Below are 17,260 nucleotides of genomic sequence, written 5' to 3'. Positions count from 1 at the left end.
GATGTGTGATACGGTGAGCTTGAATGATGGAATTTTCAGAGTCGCCGTCATCAACGAAGACACGTAGACAGGGTAAGTCTCTTCCATCCAACCCGTCAAGGCAATGGAATTCAGCAGTTGTGCCTTTGTCTCGGCCGCCGTTCCCGCCAAACACAAACGGTCCTACCCTGGCGGGTTAGCTCAGCCCACGGACCCCAGGGGTCGCAGTGCTTATCCCCCTGACGGGACCCCGCACTAGTCCTGTTCGGGCAAGGATCGCATGTCAAGCCAAATTGAGAGGACTTCTGTTTGCTGAAGGGAACTTCACGAAACCCGCCAAGCGGGTTGCAGAGCTGCTCAGCGAGGTGCCGGCCACACACGGGCCTTGGGCTTCGTCCGTCTTCATCCCAGTTCCTGTTTGCCCTTCCGACGATTGATACCCATTGCGCCGCGGCAGAGCTGAACGAGTCCAGTTTGCTACAAGTACTTCAAGTCCGACGGTTCGTCTTCTCCAACCAACTCCCCTTTTCCTTCAATCCGGCGAGCCCCTCACCGCGTTTGCTGCCCCGCCTCGACCATTTCTGACCGCCTCCAGCACGCAAACACCATCGCAACAATGGCCGACACCAAGGTCTACCGCGCCAGCACCACGGCGCCCGTCAACATCGCCGTCGTCAAGTACGCACATCTCCAACCTCACTCCCTCTCCGACAGTCGCTAATCGTACACAGGTACTGGGGCAAGCGCGACGCCAAGCTCAACCTCCCCACCAACAGCTCCCTCTCCGTCACCCTCTCCCAGGCCGACCTGCGAACCCTCACGACCGCCTCCTGCTCCGCCTCCTACACCGACGGCGACTCCCTCATCCTCAACGGCGAATCCTCCGATGTCTCGGGCGCCCGCACCCAGGCCTGCTTCCGCGAGCTGCGCGCCCGCCGCGCCGCCCTCGAGGCCCAGAACACTTCCCTCCCCAAGCTCTCGACCTACCCCCTGAAGATCGTCACCGAGAACAACTTCCCGACCGCCGCCGGTCTGGCCTCCTCCGCCGCCGGTTTCGCCGCCCTCGTCCGCGCCATCGCCGACCTCTACGAGCTGCCCGACTCCCCCTCCGAGCTGTCTCTCGTCGCCCGCCAGGGCTCCGGCTCCGCCTGCCGCAGTCTCTTCGGCGGCTACGTCGCGTGGCGCATGGGCGAGCAGGCCGACGGCTCCGACTCCAAGGCCGACCTCGTCGCCGAGGCCTCCCACTGGCCCGAGATGCGCGCGCTCATCCTCGTCGTCAGCGCCGCTAAGAAGGGCGTCTCGTCCACCTCGGGCATGCAGCAGACCGTCGCCACGTCGGGCCTGTTCAAGCAGCGCGTCGCCGAGGTCGTGCCCAAGCACATGGCCGAGATGGAGGACGCCATCGCTCGCCGCGACTTTGCCCAGTTCGCCGAGGTCACCATGAAGGACTCCAACTCGTTCCACTCCTCGTGCTCCGACACCTACCCGCCCATCTTCTACATGAACGATGTCTCTCGCGCGGCCATCCGCGCCGTCGAGCAGATTAACGCCGCCGCCGGAAAGACCGTCGCTGCGTACACCTTCGACGCCGGCCCGAACGCCGTCATTTACTACCTCGAGGAGAACGCCGCCACCGTCGTCGGCGCGTTCACCCCCGTCCTGAGCGCCGTGACCGGCTGGAAGGACGGCGCCAGCAGCCTGCAGTCGCCCGTCACTCTGGATGAGACCGTCGCTGGCATCATCAAGGGCGGCGTCAGCCGTGTCATCCAGACCGGTGTTGGCGAGGGTCCTATCAAGTCGGACATTTACCTCGTCGGCGAGGATGGCCAGCCCGCTAAGCGGTAGGCGTGACCAAAGTCGAATTTTCAATTGAGTAATAGTCACTGCAAAAAGCCACACATATAGAACAATTCGTATAATAAAACCACCTGTCGAGTTTCGCGCATCAATTTTCTCGTTTTCTTCTGTGATTTGTCGTTTGGGGCGTTGCTGCCTTGTTGAATTTGCAGTCGCACCTTCTCTCCCTAGCCTTCACCCTTCGTCCTTCGACCCCACCTCACTTTCTGCCTTCTTCTCCAAATCACATCTCACTCTCCATCGCCACAACACAACTTTTCCCTCACATCCGCAAAGTCGAGGGCGACGAGAAAGATGGCGTCGTCCAAGGAGCCAAAGGCGATCGTGATTGACGAGCGAGACTCCTCCGGCCTCATTCGTCGTCGCTGGCTTCACGACTCCGACGGTCGCCTCACCGAGGTAAATCTGGCCCTGCCCCAAATTCACCTTCACGTCCTGACAAGCCACCCAGATGCCCACGGAGAATTCTCCCACCACGGTCTCGCGTCTCTTGACAATGAACATTCGCCAAGTCTTCTCCGACGCCTTCTTCCCCATCGGCTACCCCGATTCCGTCTCCAAAGACTACTTAGGCTACCAGCTCTACGACTCCCTTCAGGCCTTCTTCTCCACCATCACCTCGCTGCTCGCCAACCGCGCGATCCTTCAGGGCCTCGGCGTCGGCGACGCAGACTCATCGGCCACCTACGCCCTCCTCCTGACCATCCTCAAGGACGGCATCTCCCGCCTCGCCACCATCGGCTTCGCCTACCGCTTCGGCCTCGTCATCGAGCCCGAGTGCAAGAAGTACCGCTTTCTCGCTGATATCTTCAACGACAGCGCCTTCTTCCTCGACCTCTTCTCCCCGCTCTTCGGATCGTGGACCAAGGTCGCTGCGCTCGTCGTCGCCGAGGCCCTACGCGCTATGTGCGGCGTCGCCGCCGGCGCGAGCAAGGCCGCGCTGTCGAAGCACTTTGCGCTCCGCGGCAACCTCAGCGAGCTCAACGCCAAGGAGTCGTCGCAGGAGACGGCTGTCGGGCTCATCGGATTGATCGTCGGCAGCTTCGTCGTGCGCCACGTGGAGAGCAGAGAGGCCGTCTTTGCGCTGATGATCATTCTCGTCTTCGTCCACCTCGGCATGAACTACCTCGGCGTCCGCTGCGTTCAGCTTAACAACTTCAACCAGCAGCGCGCCACCATCTTCTTCGAGGAGTACATGAAGACTATGGGCAATGTTAGGCTGACGCCTGCTGAGGTCGCGAAGAGGGAGAACATCATCTTCTGGAAGCCCGTCATCTACCACGACGGCCGCCCCTTTGCCAAGATTGTCTTCGCCAAGAGCTACGCTGATGCGGTGGCCTCCGGATCCGTGGTTCTTAAAGAGACCAAGCAGTATAAGCTCTGCCAGTGTAATACCTCAGGTCTGGTGGTCATCAAGATCCTTCTCTTTGGACACCCTTTGTCAGAGGGCATCAGCACCACGACCCTTTATGCCTGGTTTTCAGCGGTGTCTCTGGTCCACTCCATGATGCCTGACAATGATCTGGAGAGGGACTACGTTGAGAAACTTTTCGCCAACCCTTCTCACCTGGCTCGCGCGGGCTGGGTTCAGGGCGACGTCAGCCTGGATACTTCTGCTGCATGGATGTTGCCCCCAAATGAAGACGTTGATGGTAAGAAGGATCTGTAGACACGGTTCATATTACATGGATTGTATCCCGCGGGGTGAAGATCAATCACAAAGAATCAGGGATCTGGCGTTCAGGACTGGCATAAGGACGAAAGGAAATGTTTGCTCAATCACTTGCACCATGAGATACCAATAAAGCCTGAAAGGCATTGTTTGCTATTTCTCATTGCCCTTTGATGATATGTCATGATTCTCAGAAATAGACATCAACTGGTTTACTCATAAAGCTCACAAGATCGCTCTTTCACATACGTTGTAGACTCAGGCTCACCTCCCAGGTTGCTCCTTCCCTGGCCAAGAGGTACAGAGTGGTCGCTTCCAGGTAGGAGCACCCCGGACCTCCATTCCTGCCATGTCTGGCCGCTCAGATGAGAAGAAACGCAAAAAGACCAAAAAAAAGTGACTAGAGCACGGGTCGAACGATGCGTAAGATGAGAAGCGGCGGAAACTTCACGCACACACCAGTCACCGTACCACCACCCCTCGACCACCTAGCCGGATTTGTTGGAGAGGAAGGAACCCTAAGTTCTTGATGAAGGTAGGTCTCAGTCTGGACGCAGGTGCCTCTCCACCTCGTTCCCTCCATCTGACATTGATGCCGGAATATGCAGGCCTGCTGGCCACACCTTTTCGAGATCGATCTTTTTAGTGGCCCTCCACACGGCCACTCTCGTGATATCCTCCCATCTCGGGATTATTTTGTACAGTGTCTGAGTGGGAAGACCATGCCCCCAAGGCATCTACGTCTATTACAAGTACAATATCAGCACAACCGCGCTATCAATGCATCCGCACATCATGCCAGCGCTCTCTCGACACATTTCCACGCCTCTCTCACGCCAGCCCGGCCCCTCTCAGCGCCCTCATCTTCACACCCTCCCAGCTATTCAGCTTCGGCCTTACATCGAGGTAAAAGCTCGGCTTGCCCTGCGCGTCGGGGCGCCCCGCGTAAAAGTCAATCACATAATCCACCTGCACGCCGCAGCGGTCAATCACCCAGTCGTGCCGGTCAAATGGCGCCTGGTAGCCCAGCAGCGTATTGAGCCGTGCCTTGGGGGACATGTTTGTGCTGAGGCCGGCGAAGGAGTGCAGGCGCGGGCCGTCGCAGCTGTGTTATTCTTTTCGTCAGCATTCTCACATCCCCGAGTTTGGTGGTTCCTCCAGGCTGGCGTTACTCACGCGGTCCCCTGCGTATACGGCGCCTCCCACTCTTTAATCTCCTTCCACGCCCGCTCATTAACCGCGTTGTGGATCGGCACGACGGTGCGCATGTCCGCCGCGCGCGTGTCGTGCCCCTTGCGCTTCATGGCCTCGAAGAACATCTTTTCTGAAGGGTACACCCAGTTCCCCGTCGCGGCGTCCGCGCCTGTCTCCTGCTCGTTGTTTGATGGGGCGCCGTGGCTGCTTTGTAACGTCGTCGGCGGCGGCGCGGAGGCGGAGGGGGCGTCGTAGGGGTAGCTCGAGGTCGAGGTGCGCGGGATCGTGGACACTTCGCGGTAGGTGTCGAGGGGATTTCTTCCCGTCGGTGATGGTTGAGCGGGAGGGGGAGGTGGCGAGGAGGTGAAGGGGACGTATGAGCGGAGCGTTTGCGTCCAGGACTTCGTGGAGGGCGAGGGCTCTTGCGCTTGGGGAGGGAGGGCGTGCGGCTGTTCGTGGGGGTGAGGAGCGGCGTTGGCGTTGGCGGCGCGGGCTTGTTGCAACCAGGCTTCGCGGGATTTATGGTCCACGGGACATGCGTCTGCGCCTGCTCCCGCCGTCGGTGATGATGTGCCGGAGAAGGGCGTGTAGGAGAGTAGGGATTGCGTCCACGACTGCGTCGGCGGCGGGGTCTGGGTCGGGATCGGATGCGGCGGGGCGGGAGAGGCGGCCGCGGCGTCGTTCGGGGCCGCGGCGCGGGCGTGCTGGAGCCAGGCTTCGCGGGCTTTGTGGTCGACGGGACACGTCTCGCCGTCCTTTGGGTCTGCCATCTTGGCGGGGGGCGGCTGTGCGGGTTGCGTTAGGAGGATGAGGTCTGGCAGGTCTGTGGTTGCGGTGGACATGGTTGAGGATGGAGGGGGGCGATGATGCTTACCTAGAGTAGAGGCGAGGAGATCGGTGGCGGGCGGGTGCTGTCTACTTAAAGATGACCCGGTCGGCGGCCTTCAATCTTTCGTGGCGTGGTTTGTTTGTTTGTTTGCGGGGTGGTTATGCCGCATTGAATGCGCTGGCGCAACGGAGCCGGGAGCTTGGGATGCGATGACAGTTGGATTTTGCTTCGACTTTTTTGGTGGGTCCCCTTTTTTTCTTGGATGATGTGATTGGGTTCGTGTGATTGGTCAAAAATTGCAAGCCCACGTCGGGTCCATGTCGCGCGTTACTTCACCGGCACCAATGACGAAATAAACCATGTGATTTTGAGTAATTGAAAATAAGTCTAAGAATTCCCTGGTATTTGAAATTTGGTATTAAGTTGCATATAACGGAATGAGATGCTATATTTATCTACGATCATTCATACAAACGGCAAAATGATTCTGCTGGGGTACTCCGGACCAATATGAACCTTGTGGAAACCCTTGTTCTTATCTTCAACCGGCGCCGCCTTCGCCTCCTTGTACTCCGGAATCATCGGGCTTTGCCCAGATATTTGCACCCTAAGGCTCTCGCCTTCTTCAAAATCAATACCCATAGCCCAGAGCCCAATTTCCAGCTTGACGACCTCGCCTGGCGGAATCTTGTCCGCTTTGGAGTGTGTGTGAAAGGGGTACTGAGGATGGATCGACATGGACGAGTCAATGGCTCGGTGGCTGGCCCGCAAAACGCCCAGAGGGCCAAAGTACAACAGCAGGTTGCTCATCTCGTCCAGGGGTATGTCTTCCATCCTGCAGTATGGTGCGGCCTTCCACGGGATATTGAGATTCATCATCTCGTGACCGTCGCGATCCAGCTTGCGGATCAACACGTATATGACCATGTCATCAAGTTCATCGCAAGACATGTAAACAACTGCTTTCGGAAGGCCCATGAGACGCGTTTGGGATGTGAAAGTGTGCTTGAATCCGACAAAACCGCTTGTGTCACCTGATCCAGCCTCGGCATCGTATTTGACCGCGCTGTCAGACGTTGCAGGGCTCGAGCTGAGCGTCCCGTCTTCCCTAAAGAACATCTCGCGATATTCTGTTCTCGGCAGTGGGAAGTCATCCTCAACGATGGGGTAGATAGGCTCCCGATTGCCGAAGTTGAGAGAGCTCATTCGGACTTTAGGTGTTTTGTCCCAGCCGTTGCTCTTTTCCCCTTTGAGATAATAGCCGAAGAACTGAGCAAGCTCGTCCCTCGACTCTTTGACAACCCAAAGGTCGTACCATTCCTGGTAAGGGTCCCATCGGAGCCATTTCTCGTTCGTCTGCACGTCAAGCCAGCCGCGGACCGAGCCCATTGTGTGCATGAACGTGGAATAGGAGGCCACCACATAGGTCGGGATGCTAATCTTCTTGATGTCTGCGCGCTTGTCGGCCCAATAGTGGTTCATGGTCTGGCACCGGCGGTACATCTCGCGGAAGTCCTCTAGACCGTTGTGGCCGCGAATGACTTGTTTGGTGATGAGATCGAAGAGCCCGTTGTCCCATGCCCCGCCACGGACGAACTGCTCACGATATAGGTCGCCGCACGCTTCCCAGGGAGCTATAGCCTTGAGTGAAGGCGGCTGCGTCGCCGCGATAAACCACTGCACGATGCCCAGGTGAGAGTTCCCTGCGAGGCCGACGCTTCCGTTACACCAGTCCATCCTAGCTAGGGCTTCGATCACGTCGTGTCCATCTTCACCCTCCTGGGTGCCCATGATAACGATATCTCCATCGGAATGTCCAGCGCCGCGCGCATCAACGTTGACAATGGCAAACCCTTGTGGGCAGTATTCAGCCGGATCCGGGCCTTCGAAGCGCTCCAGGCCACTGAGACAGCCGTCAGGGACGCCAACGCCCCAGCGGATCTTCTTCATCATCCCGATTCCGTTGTGTTTCTTTCCAAATGGGCTCCAGCAGACGATTGCTGGGACCTTGGTTGGGTATTTGTGAGGCCGAAAGACGTCGCAATATAGTGTGCACCCATCGCGGACCTTGATGCCAAGATCATGTTCGACAAAGATGTCTGAGTCGAGGGCGCGGGATTGAAACTTGTTCCAACCCTTTGGTAGGACCTCGGTGCGGTGTTCGAAGCCAACGTACCCGTTGTGGCCGACGGAAGGCTTTTCAATGCGTAGATTCGCTACCTGGAAGGGTTGATTGGACGGCATTGTCTGAAGGGATTCAGAAAGATTTGGCGATGTACAATTGCGAGTGCACTAAACAGGATACTCGGGGCGAGCAATTACGTCGAGGTCGGGATAAGCTTGGTGCTGGACACATTGCAAGCTCTTTGTAGAAAATCCAGTCTCCATCGCGAACGTCCTACCGTGAATGTTCGTTACTGGGTCTCTAAGAACTGGAATTAATTCTCCGCGGGAAGCTGGGGGAAGCCAGATCCGGCCGACGGGCCGTGTGGGGGATCGCCACCCGACAGCATGCCGTGGGGGAGACGCCGGACAACCAAAGCGTGGCAGCGTGGCTATTGCTTTTCAGGGCACGTTAGTCAAGCGATGTGCGTGCACTACTATGGTGTTATGGGCAAGTGAAACCTCCCGAGATGGTATGCCCCCTTTCAGGACCCGCGGATTCACGGACTATTCCGCCAGATATTCGGCAACGGATCGGACTCGATTGCTACCGCGTTTTCTCATCCGGCGGTTGGTCGCACGCGGAGCTCTACACAAATGCGGCAGAACTCCCCGAGAGCCCGTAGCTATGGTGGTCAACTTGTGGCAACCGATGGTGAGGTGTACTTTAGGTCTTCAACTGACACTGGGAATCCCGGCTTGAATTATATAATGAAACAGACTCTTTGGCTAAGGAAACAAGGACGACTTAATCGGCTTCATCACACCAGTGAAAGGCATCATCAGTCACCTTCGATATACAAATTTCATACTAGTTTCAGCGCAATCCCTCAACTTCACAATGGTCAGCGTAATCACCGAAACCGCCACAGAAGCGAATAAGTCCATTTTCGCCGTCCCGGACGACACCTCCGTTGAAAAATTCCAAGACTGGCGAGATGACTTCTACCGTGATGGCTACGTCGTCATCAAGGGCGCCATCCCTGGGGCCAAGGCGGATATGTACCGCCAGAAAGCCTTGAATTGGATCACCAGCTTCAACAAAGGTCTCGACCTCAACGACTCCACGACCTGGACCGACGCCCACCTCCCTCAGAGCTTCAAAGCGGGCATGTACCTCAACTACTGCGCCGCCCACGAGAAGTACGTGTGGGACGCCCGCCAGGAGCCGGGTGTCCTCGAGGCTTTCGAGAAGATCTGGGGCACCAACGAGCTCGTCGTCTCCTTCGACACCATCAATGTCACCTTCCCGAACCGCAAGGACGTCAACTGGTCCCCGTGGCCGCATGTCGACCAGGCTCCTGAGCGCAAGGGCCTTTCCTGCGTTCAGGGCATTATCAATCTTTCTCGCGCAGGCCCCAAGGACGGCGGTCTTCTCCTCATGAAGGGGTCATCTAAGCTCTTTGACAAGTTCTTCGCCCTTAACCCCCCTGACAGGACTCAGGGCATCGGCGCCAAACACTACGATTTCTATCCCTTTAAGGAGCACCACGTCAGGTGGTTCAAAGAGCAGGGCTGCGAGCTGATCAAGGTCTGCGCCGAACCCGGCGACCTCATCTTGTGGGATAGCCGTAGTATGCATTATGCTGCCTTCCCTGAGAGCGATACTATCCGCACTATCATCTACGCATGCTATACACCGGCTCGCTTTCTTCTCGAGGATGACCGCCAGAAGAAGGTTGAAATATTCAAGCGGTGGGAGGCGACTACTCACTGGCCCCATTGCAACCTTCACTCTCACGGAAAAGCCAAGATTAACGGCGAGGTGGACCCAGACGAGCGTGATGAACCGATGGAGAAGCCAGAGCTTACTCCACAGCTCCTGAAGCTTGCCGGAGTCATCAAGTATGAGTGATTGGCAGAGGTTTGGAAACGAAGCGTCTGGTGGAAGTCAAGTTAGTTAGTGCTGTCACTTAGTATGTTTGCGTTTGTTTTTTCGTTGGCGAAGCAGGATTTCCTGTATAAGTTCGAAAACTCGTACCTTCCTTTCTTAGCTTTCTTAGAAACGAATTGCAATTCGTATATCGCATAGCCGTAAAATACTAGGACAAGCGTATGTGCAGAGTGACATCCTTTGTCTCTCAGAAGAGTGTACCTGTGACATTCTGAGCATGCGAGTCAAATGCATGGCATGAAGATGACATCACAGTTCCGTTTACATGTTCGCTGAAGGCCTAAACAGAATATTATCTCTTCAGGTACCTGAATAACAAGCAACTTCAACCGGTTTCGCTGGTTGCAAGTTTGTGGGAAGGAAGGTACAAGAATCATGGGGGAAAAGAGAGAAATGCAGCAAAATGGGAACTCATACAATAACAGTCTTCGGATAATTCTTCATCGGACATCTTTGAAATACATTTTCTCAGTGAATTCGAAAGGATTATCGAACGATTCAAGCTCATAGACTCCATTCGAACAGCTGGTGTCATCCTCCTCTACCGTCCTGGCCACAATGTAACCAAAAGGGTCTCCCCAAAAGCCCCCCTCGACACCCAAAACAGCTTTTGCAGGGAAGCCTGTGTTCTGTTTGGGGTGATAAGATGCACTAATGGGATCAGCTGATGGCGCACTTATCAAACCATGACTACCATTGAAGGGGTGATCCACTTGGAGATCCATATCTTGGCCAAGCGCAATGTCTGTCTGATTCACATCATGAAACAGCTGTTGATTGCCGATGGGCGTACTCGAGGGGTCCCAGCTCGAGCCGTTAATTCTGGCCTCCAAAGCTGACGCAGAGCTCACAAGCTGGGACACATGGAAGATGATCTCGCGCAATGGCTGTTCGTCTGGTACAGAGCGATGGTCCAGCCTAGATTCGAAGTCGAGTAGCGATCTTAGAATCATGGGACCTCTCTTCGATATCACACTTCCGCGGCCAATAGACTGCAATGCGGCGATGCACTTTTTGACGCAGTTGCGGCGATGCCGAAGATGGTCAATATCTTCAACAGTACTGAAGAAGAGTAGGTCCAAACACATGAAGACGCCAGCGGCAACTGTCGATGCTTGAACGATCCTAAATAGCCACACGTCAGAAGCAGAGCGTGCATGAAGTTTGAGATCTGTGAATACCAGCTTTTGTTGAATAAGGGGGGAACATTGCGATGCTTCTCCTGGGCAATGATCTCAGCTGCTTCTCGCGCTTTTGCGTGAAACCCATCTGGGTCCGGCTGACGTCGCATCCAGCTCGTAATTAATGGTCTTGCTATTGTGAGGCGTAAGAATTGAACTGTGTGGTTGGCAAGGTATTGCTGCATGGACATCCACAGAGGCTGCCCGGTCTCGAGGTCTGTTTCTATCGAACGAAGATGACTCTGGCATTTGCTGTACACAGTCTCAACCTCTCTCATGGCTGAAGCTAACCTTCCGTGAGCAAAGGCTTCCCCGCGCCTGAGCTTTGAGCGGACAATGACAGCCAGCTGTGACAATAAAGCGTGATAGTGGAGATGTGATGTCTCGCACGAATTCGGAGAACTGGGGCCTTGCAGTGGGAGACAGACATCCTCGACAGATCCTGAGGGGTCGAGAACGGTGTCAAAACTATGTGGGAGGTCCGTTGAGTCGTGGTTCATCATGCCAAGCCTGTCATTAATTGACATCATAGTCAGCGCATCGCGAGAAGATGGGGACCAGACATGATGAGAAATACTTGCCAGTCGCAAATTACAAGTATCCACCACCATCTTCTTCCTAAAGATCTCTGTTCATAGGTTGACCACAAGGGTATCTTCTTGATTTCTGGATGGAGCGAATCTTCGTTCCCGAGTTGGTGCATGTGAAGCATTCGGGCTATTCTCAATGCCGCGCTTAGCAGTATTGCCTCTCTTGCCTTCTCACCAAAAACGGGACTCACAAGAGTCAAAATCGCGAATACTTGTAACGTCTCCAAGCGAGGCTTCCCGAGAAAGTCGGTCCTTTCGAGGACACGGAGCGAGGCTCGATACCAGTGCTTCGACGCTGATAACAAGGCATCCTCCCGGTATATCATGGGGTTGAGCCTTGCGTGAGGCTGAGCATATTGAGGGTCAATGTAGTAGGCCCCAACCTGGAACAGAATCAGTATTCGTTAGTCAAATTTATCCTTCAATCATGAGGCTTTTACGAACATATAAGACTGCAAAGTAAATAGCAGCGAAGGGAGCATCCACCGCCAGAAGGCCGGGGTCAGCCTCCACAGCGTCCCAGAATCGACAGTGCTCTGCAACAAAGATGTCGGCCCTCAGCGCACAATGAATCCATCCAAGATAGGTCATGGCAAACTGAATTATCGTCAAGCTGGTCTCTCGAGAAGGAAGATCTGCTTGCGTCGTAGACTGTGGGGTTGTGCCAGCGACATTGGACACAGTAGCAGGGGTATCAAGCTCGCCATCCCCGAGCCCTAGGTTGAGCGGTTCAAAGGATATCTCTAGCATGTCATAGCTAGTATCCTTGGCGCCAGATATGCCCAATGACAGCGAGCACGATGCCTCTGAATCTCGCCTATACTGCGCTAGTTGCTCCTCCAAATCGGCAATATGCTCGTACAAGATAGCCACAGCCGGGCTAACAGGCGTGTTGGAATCGAGGCTTAAGCCGTCAACTGCTAGGCTAGGTGTCAGGAGTAATGTTGTCAGCCTATGCGCACTCTTTGCCCGACTCTCGGTACATGGCATTCACTACTATGAACCCACCGACTACTGCCGACGTGACTTGCCGCAGCCGCGAGAGGCTGCGACTGAAGGCAGAAGCGGCCAATGCCACGGGAAAGACACGGCTGGCATGGCCGCTCCCGATCACACCGTACTTTGCGACGAGAGCACTCATCACATGCCCGAAGCCGCAGACGGCTGTTGATGGCATGCATATTCAGTCCCCTGCCTGGCCCGCGTGGAAGAATCTGCGCAAACCTCAGGAAGGGTTCGAGGTGATAGACTCGGCGGCGCCATCAAGATCCAGGTCAAACACAGGAGAACACATGTAGCGCTGATTGCATGTGAGGGGTAGGGCGGTAGAGAAGAGCTGAGAATGTCAGTAACCTGTAAGTGACTACATCAGTCTTCCCCGCCGCAAGCCGAGACCTTCACTTCCCCGTGGGGTCGGTTCAATCTTGTACGCGCATGTGGCAACGCCTCATTTGCCGAGCCGTACCGATGATTCCACTTCCCGCCTGCCGCACTAGTCCCCTCCGAATCTGGGGTAGGCAACGCGGAGCAAATTCTCTGACTGAATTTTAGACACGTCGTACGCTTTACGACAGCTCACCCCCCACTCCAAATACACTGACGATCCGATCTTTCCCCCCTCTTTGTCCTGTAGAGGGCCGCTGGTTTCAATCTTGCAGCGTGTCATTCCTTTTCGCTTACTGAGGGGCTGCTCCACCCCTCGGGGACTGAGTCTCGTTGGCCGCGCAGGAATACTCGATGTTGACTGTTATTGATAATGCATGGCATTGTGCGCTCGTTCCAGAAAATACAGAAAATGTTTCCAGGTGTGATCTGTATGTTTATTCTCTTATGGAAGCCGGCCTTCGATAACATATTCAACTCGAATTACATACTACGCCCTTGAAGTCTAATTGTCCAACCTTGTTCGCGTAAAAAGCTACCCAAGTCCGCGATCATGGCCAAAACAACCACTACCATCTCTCGTAAGGAGAGTGAGCTCAATTTCGCTGAGGTAGAAAACGCCTGCACGAAAGTCGAAAGTTCCGACGCCAAAGCAGTAATGGGAACCGTCAGGCTTTTCAGCGATAATAACGACATTATTCTTATACCAACCCCCACCACGGATACTCATGATCCCCTCAACCTTCCTGACTGGCGAAAGATAATTATTGTCATCAATGTCTCGGTTTTCGCTGCCGTCGCTACTCTCATAGCATCGTCCTTTGGTGCCATCCTACCGGTCGTCTCAAAGGAATACCTCGGAGATCCCGGAGTTCACGATCTAATTACCTTTCCGGCTTTGTTCATTGGTGTGGGCAATGCCATCTTCGTTCCGATCTCGCATGCCGTTGGCCGGCGTCCGGTCTACCTGTTCTCTCTTCTCATGATCATTGCATCAAGCATCTGGTGCGCTTGCAGCACCAGCCTGTCATCGCACGTCGCCGGAAGAAATATCCTGGCCCTGGCTGCTGGACAAGCAGAAGCCCTATGCCCCATCATGATTCAGGTATGCAGCAGCCACATCGCTTGAAGTTCCTGATTTGCTGATGCATGCATAAACGAATGCTGATTGCGTCCCACAGGAAGTGTACTTCTTACATCAGAGAGGCACCATGATTGCCATATTCTGCGCTGCGCAGACTCTGGGTACGGCAATCCTGACAGTTGCCAGCTCTCATTTGGCCTTGGACCTTGGGTGGAGATGGTGGTATGGTATCTTTGCCATAATCAATTTCATCTGCCTCCTGGTGGCTGTCTTCTTTGTCACCGAGACCAAATACGAGCGATCAACAGAAGCTCTTTGTAGGTCCTTTCTCATCACCACATAAACCTTCCAATGTCTGATGTAGTATAGCTGGCAAAGGTCACCCCGGGTCGCTCACCCCTGAGTCCTTTCAGCCCGTCACCTCTCGTCAACGGCCTCCGATCGACCACGACAGATACCTGCCACGTACTCTCAGGTCAGACCTGGCTCTTTTCCATGGTCCTTTTCAATGGCACGAAACAATCACGTGCTGGAAGCATATGGGTCAAGTTGCTCTGTTCCCCAATGTCATATGGCTCTATCTCGCTAGCGGCGCCTTTCTGGGCGTATTCGTAATGTTTGGTGCAGTGTTTGCCGATATTCTCGTTGCCCCACCATACAATTTTGATTTTGAGTGGCTGGGCTACGTCTTTGCTGGGCAAATTGTTGTTTCCTTTGTTGTCGTACCTGTCCAAGGATACTTGAGCGACTACGTTGTCAAACTAATGGGTCGACAAAACTCTGGCATGACCGAGGTGAGAATCAGAAGTTGTCTTTAAAAGTAAAACCCAAAAAGCTGATCATACTCCTTGAATGCGCAGCCCGAGTATCGACTGATCACACTGATTCTTCCGTTTACGGCCGGCATCGTTAGCACCGTCATCTTCGGCCAAGCTGGCGAACACCCATATCGTTGGAGCTGGGCCGCAATCGCTGTCACTTTCAACGCCGAGTTCTACGGCTTTGTTGGCGTCATAGTTGCGTCGTTCACCTACGTGATCGACAGCTATCCCACTCGTTCAGATGCCGCCCTAGTCGTACTCTGCTTCGCACGTGGAGTGGTGTCATTTGGCATGTCATATGGGGCCATCCGTTTCATCAACGCGAAGGGATACGCTGGATCTTTCAACATCTGCGCCATCATCATGGGATTGCTGGGTTTCCTCGGCATCTTCGTCTACGCGTTTGGCAAGAAGCTTAGACGCGTAACGCAGGCGTGGATTCACGACAATTCCAAATAACCTCAAAATTGGGCGCTAACAGTACACTAGTAGCTCAACTACTGAGAACTGAGGAAAATGTTTGATGCGAATTTTGAGAAGTTGATGGCTTGGCTTGCACTGCACATGGTTGTTTTCGTACGGCAAGCTAGAATTATTCGTTCGCAACACGACTGGATGAGTCTCGTTATCATTTAGACGCCTAGTTTGCCTACATGTAATAAATATCGGGTTTGTTGAGTATCACTCCTCTATTTTATCATTCATGAGATGTTCAAAACCTACTCTGATTGCTGCTGCTGCTGCTGTTGTTGTTGTTCTACTTTTCGTCATCAGAGTTAGGCTCATATCGGTCACACCTACTTCAGGTATTTTCTCCATAACCCTCGTAAGCATTTCAGTTCCAACAACTACTGTTTTATTGATTAACCGTGACTCCTTGTGTTGTTGAATCCACTGTTATTTGCATTTCTTTCTTTTCATGGCAATTTTCAAGTCTCAATGCGCGTAATCACTTGTGCACAATAGGAACAGTATCATTAAGCCGTTGTTGAAATGACTACCGCAATAACTGAACAGAATCATTGTGAGATGTTTTCTCGTTGAGGAAGCTTCATAGCTCGGTCACCCTCTAAGAGTGTCCACAGTTGGTAAGTCCAGTAAGAGCACTTCGGCCGGTGCTTCGTCCAGTGAGAAGATCACAGTATACCTACGTACTCAGGGGTGAGATGTCGACTTAGTATTGCTTTCAATACCGCGCGTCCCTAATGGAGCTTAAATTTCTTCCGCCGCGAGCCAGCATGACGGTGACATGAGGGAATGAATGTGTTGTGACGATGGGCAACCGCAACTCAGTAAATCCCCACAATGTCCAAGGGCACCCCGCCGGATAGATGTGCCCGGAAAATGAGGGGGCCCGTGGGGTATGGAATCGGCGGAGGTTGCATACACATCGACCTAGTGTTCCGGACGATTGATCCCCTCGGGATTCATCAGCATTCCGATTGTGTGGAATTTAGGGCGTTCGCGAGGACGGGTGGCGTTGCCACCGGAGTAGCGGAGCAGCTGACGGAGATCAGCCATCCGGGGCATATGGTCCTTCGAGACGCCTCGACGGCTCTATTCGGAATTGCGGGGCGAATGGCTCCAGAAAGATTCTTTTACTTTGTCTAGTTTAATTCTCACGTACTCAAATATTTGCGGCGATGCAATAGATCATTCGAGGCGGGAAAAAGGGACCTAACCAACCCCAGGTAAAGCCACACGTTAACGGCATCAAACTACTTCCGTCTTAGCACTTACGGCCAGAACATCAAAGACAATAGGAATTTGAAGAAAAAAAGTCAACATGAGCAAGGACAGTCAAGCTGCGGCACTGAAAGTTCTCATCGCGGGAGCAGGCATTGGTGGCCTCTCGGCAGCCATCGCCCTCCGTCAAGCCGGACATGCTGTCGAAGTAATGGCGAAATGTCTCCCCTTTCTACCTGTTCCAATCGCTAATAAGTAAGGAAGATCTTTGAATCGAGCAAATTTGCAGCTGAGGTTGGAGCTGCCATTCATCTACCCCCAAACGTAAACGTCCTCTTACGTCAGTTTGGCATGAACCCCGAGGAGCATGGGGCCAACGATACCGAATGGGTGAGACGGGTCCTTGATCCATTCAAGAGCTGCTAAGAATTATAACACACATTGAAGGTTACTGTTTTGTCCTCGCAAGGAGACATTATCAGCCAAAAGTCACTCGCCGGCCTTAAAAAGGAGTATCCCTGTGTACGACTCCAATTCCTCCGTATCTCTAAGATATCCATAGCCTAACAATCGTCTCTCAGCCATGGCAGCTAATCCATCGGGTAGACTTACATGAGAGTCTGAAGACCATCGCAACGTCGCCTGAAGGTAAGGGCACGCCTGCTGTGTTGCACCTTGACGCGAAGGTCGTATCATGCGACCCAGCCAAACCATCTGTCCTTCTGGATGACGGTCGCGTTATCGAGGGTGATCTTCTGATCGGGGCCGATGGTGTTCACGCAAGTATCCCATCAAAATTGGTTTTTCTTTTTTTCCTTGTGTTACTAATTTGGGTTCAAAAGTCAGCTTTAAGGGCCATCATCAGCGGTGAAGACATTCCAACCTTCCCCTCTGGCGGGAGCGCGTTTCGTTTCCTTGTCCCCATCA

The 17,260-nt window shown here is 54.0% G+C and overlaps 6 protein-coding genes across 6 annotated transcripts; 4 read left to right on the top strand and 2 right to left on the bottom strand.

Moving 5' to 3' along the window:
* Nucleotides 1–595: 595 nt before the first annotated feature.
* COL26b_001656 (uncharacterized protein) lies at nt 596–1,824 on the top strand (the record flags this gene model as incomplete). Its single annotated transcript, XM_053174602.1, has 2 exons — nt 596–657; nt 711–1,824. 2 exons carry the CDS (start codon nt 596–598, stop codon nt 1,822–1,824), a joined length of 1,176 nt encoding a protein of 391 aa, XP_053041533.1.
* Nucleotides 1,825–2,130: 306 nt separating this feature from the next.
* COL26b_001655 (uncharacterized protein) lies at nt 2,131–3,505 on the top strand (the record flags this gene model as incomplete). The annotated part of the gene is made up of 2 exons (XM_053174601.1): nt 2,131–2,235; nt 2,288–3,505. 2 exons carry the CDS (start codon nt 2,131–2,133, stop codon nt 3,503–3,505), a joined length of 1,323 nt encoding a protein of 440 aa, XP_053041532.1.
* An 834-nt stretch (nt 3,506–4,339) lies between these two features.
* On the bottom strand, nt 4,340–5,544 carry COL26b_001654 (uncharacterized protein; the record flags this gene model as incomplete). The annotated part of the gene is made up of 2 exons (XM_053174600.1): nt 4,340–4,613; nt 4,685–5,544. The coding sequence occupies 2 exons, from the start codon at nt 5,542–5,544 to the stop codon at nt 4,340–4,342; spliced, it is 1,134 nt and encodes a 377-aa protein (XP_053041531.1).
* A 452-nt stretch (nt 5,545–5,996) lies between these two features.
* COL26b_001653 (uncharacterized protein) lies at nt 5,997–7,775 on the bottom strand (the record flags this gene model as incomplete). The annotated part of the gene is made up of 1 exon (XM_053174599.1): nt 5,997–7,775. The coding sequence occupies one exon, from the start codon at nt 7,773–7,775 to the stop codon at nt 5,997–5,999; it is 1,779 nt and encodes a 592-aa protein (XP_053041530.1).
* A 760-nt stretch (nt 7,776–8,535) lies between these two features.
* Nucleotides 8,536–9,549, top strand: COL26b_001652 (uncharacterized protein; the record flags this gene model as incomplete). The annotated part of the gene is made up of 1 exon (XM_053174598.1): nt 8,536–9,549. One exon carries the CDS (start codon nt 8,536–8,538, stop codon nt 9,547–9,549), a length of 1,014 nt encoding a protein of 337 aa, XP_053041529.1.
* Nucleotides 9,550–14,440: 4,891 nt separating this feature from the next.
* COL26b_001651 (uncharacterized protein) lies at nt 14,441–15,106 on the top strand (the record flags this gene model as incomplete). Its single annotated transcript, XM_053174597.1, has 2 exons — nt 14,441–14,620; nt 14,687–15,106. The coding sequence occupies 2 exons, from the start codon at nt 14,441–14,443 to the stop codon at nt 15,104–15,106; spliced, it is 600 nt and encodes a 199-aa protein (XP_053041528.1).
* Nucleotides 15,107–17,260: the final 2,154 nt, after the last annotated feature.

This window comes from Colletotrichum chrysophilum (assembly GCF_026319265.1).
Source record: "Colletotrichum chrysophilum strain AFK26 chromosome Unknown scaffold_7, whole genome shotgun sequence".
NCBI classification, from domain to species: Eukaryota; Fungi; Ascomycota; class Sordariomycetes; order Glomerellales; family Glomerellaceae; genus Colletotrichum; species Colletotrichum chrysophilum.
The sequence above is the reverse complement of the archived record's forward strand: the minus strand, read 5'-3'. Positions and strand labels throughout refer to the sequence as shown.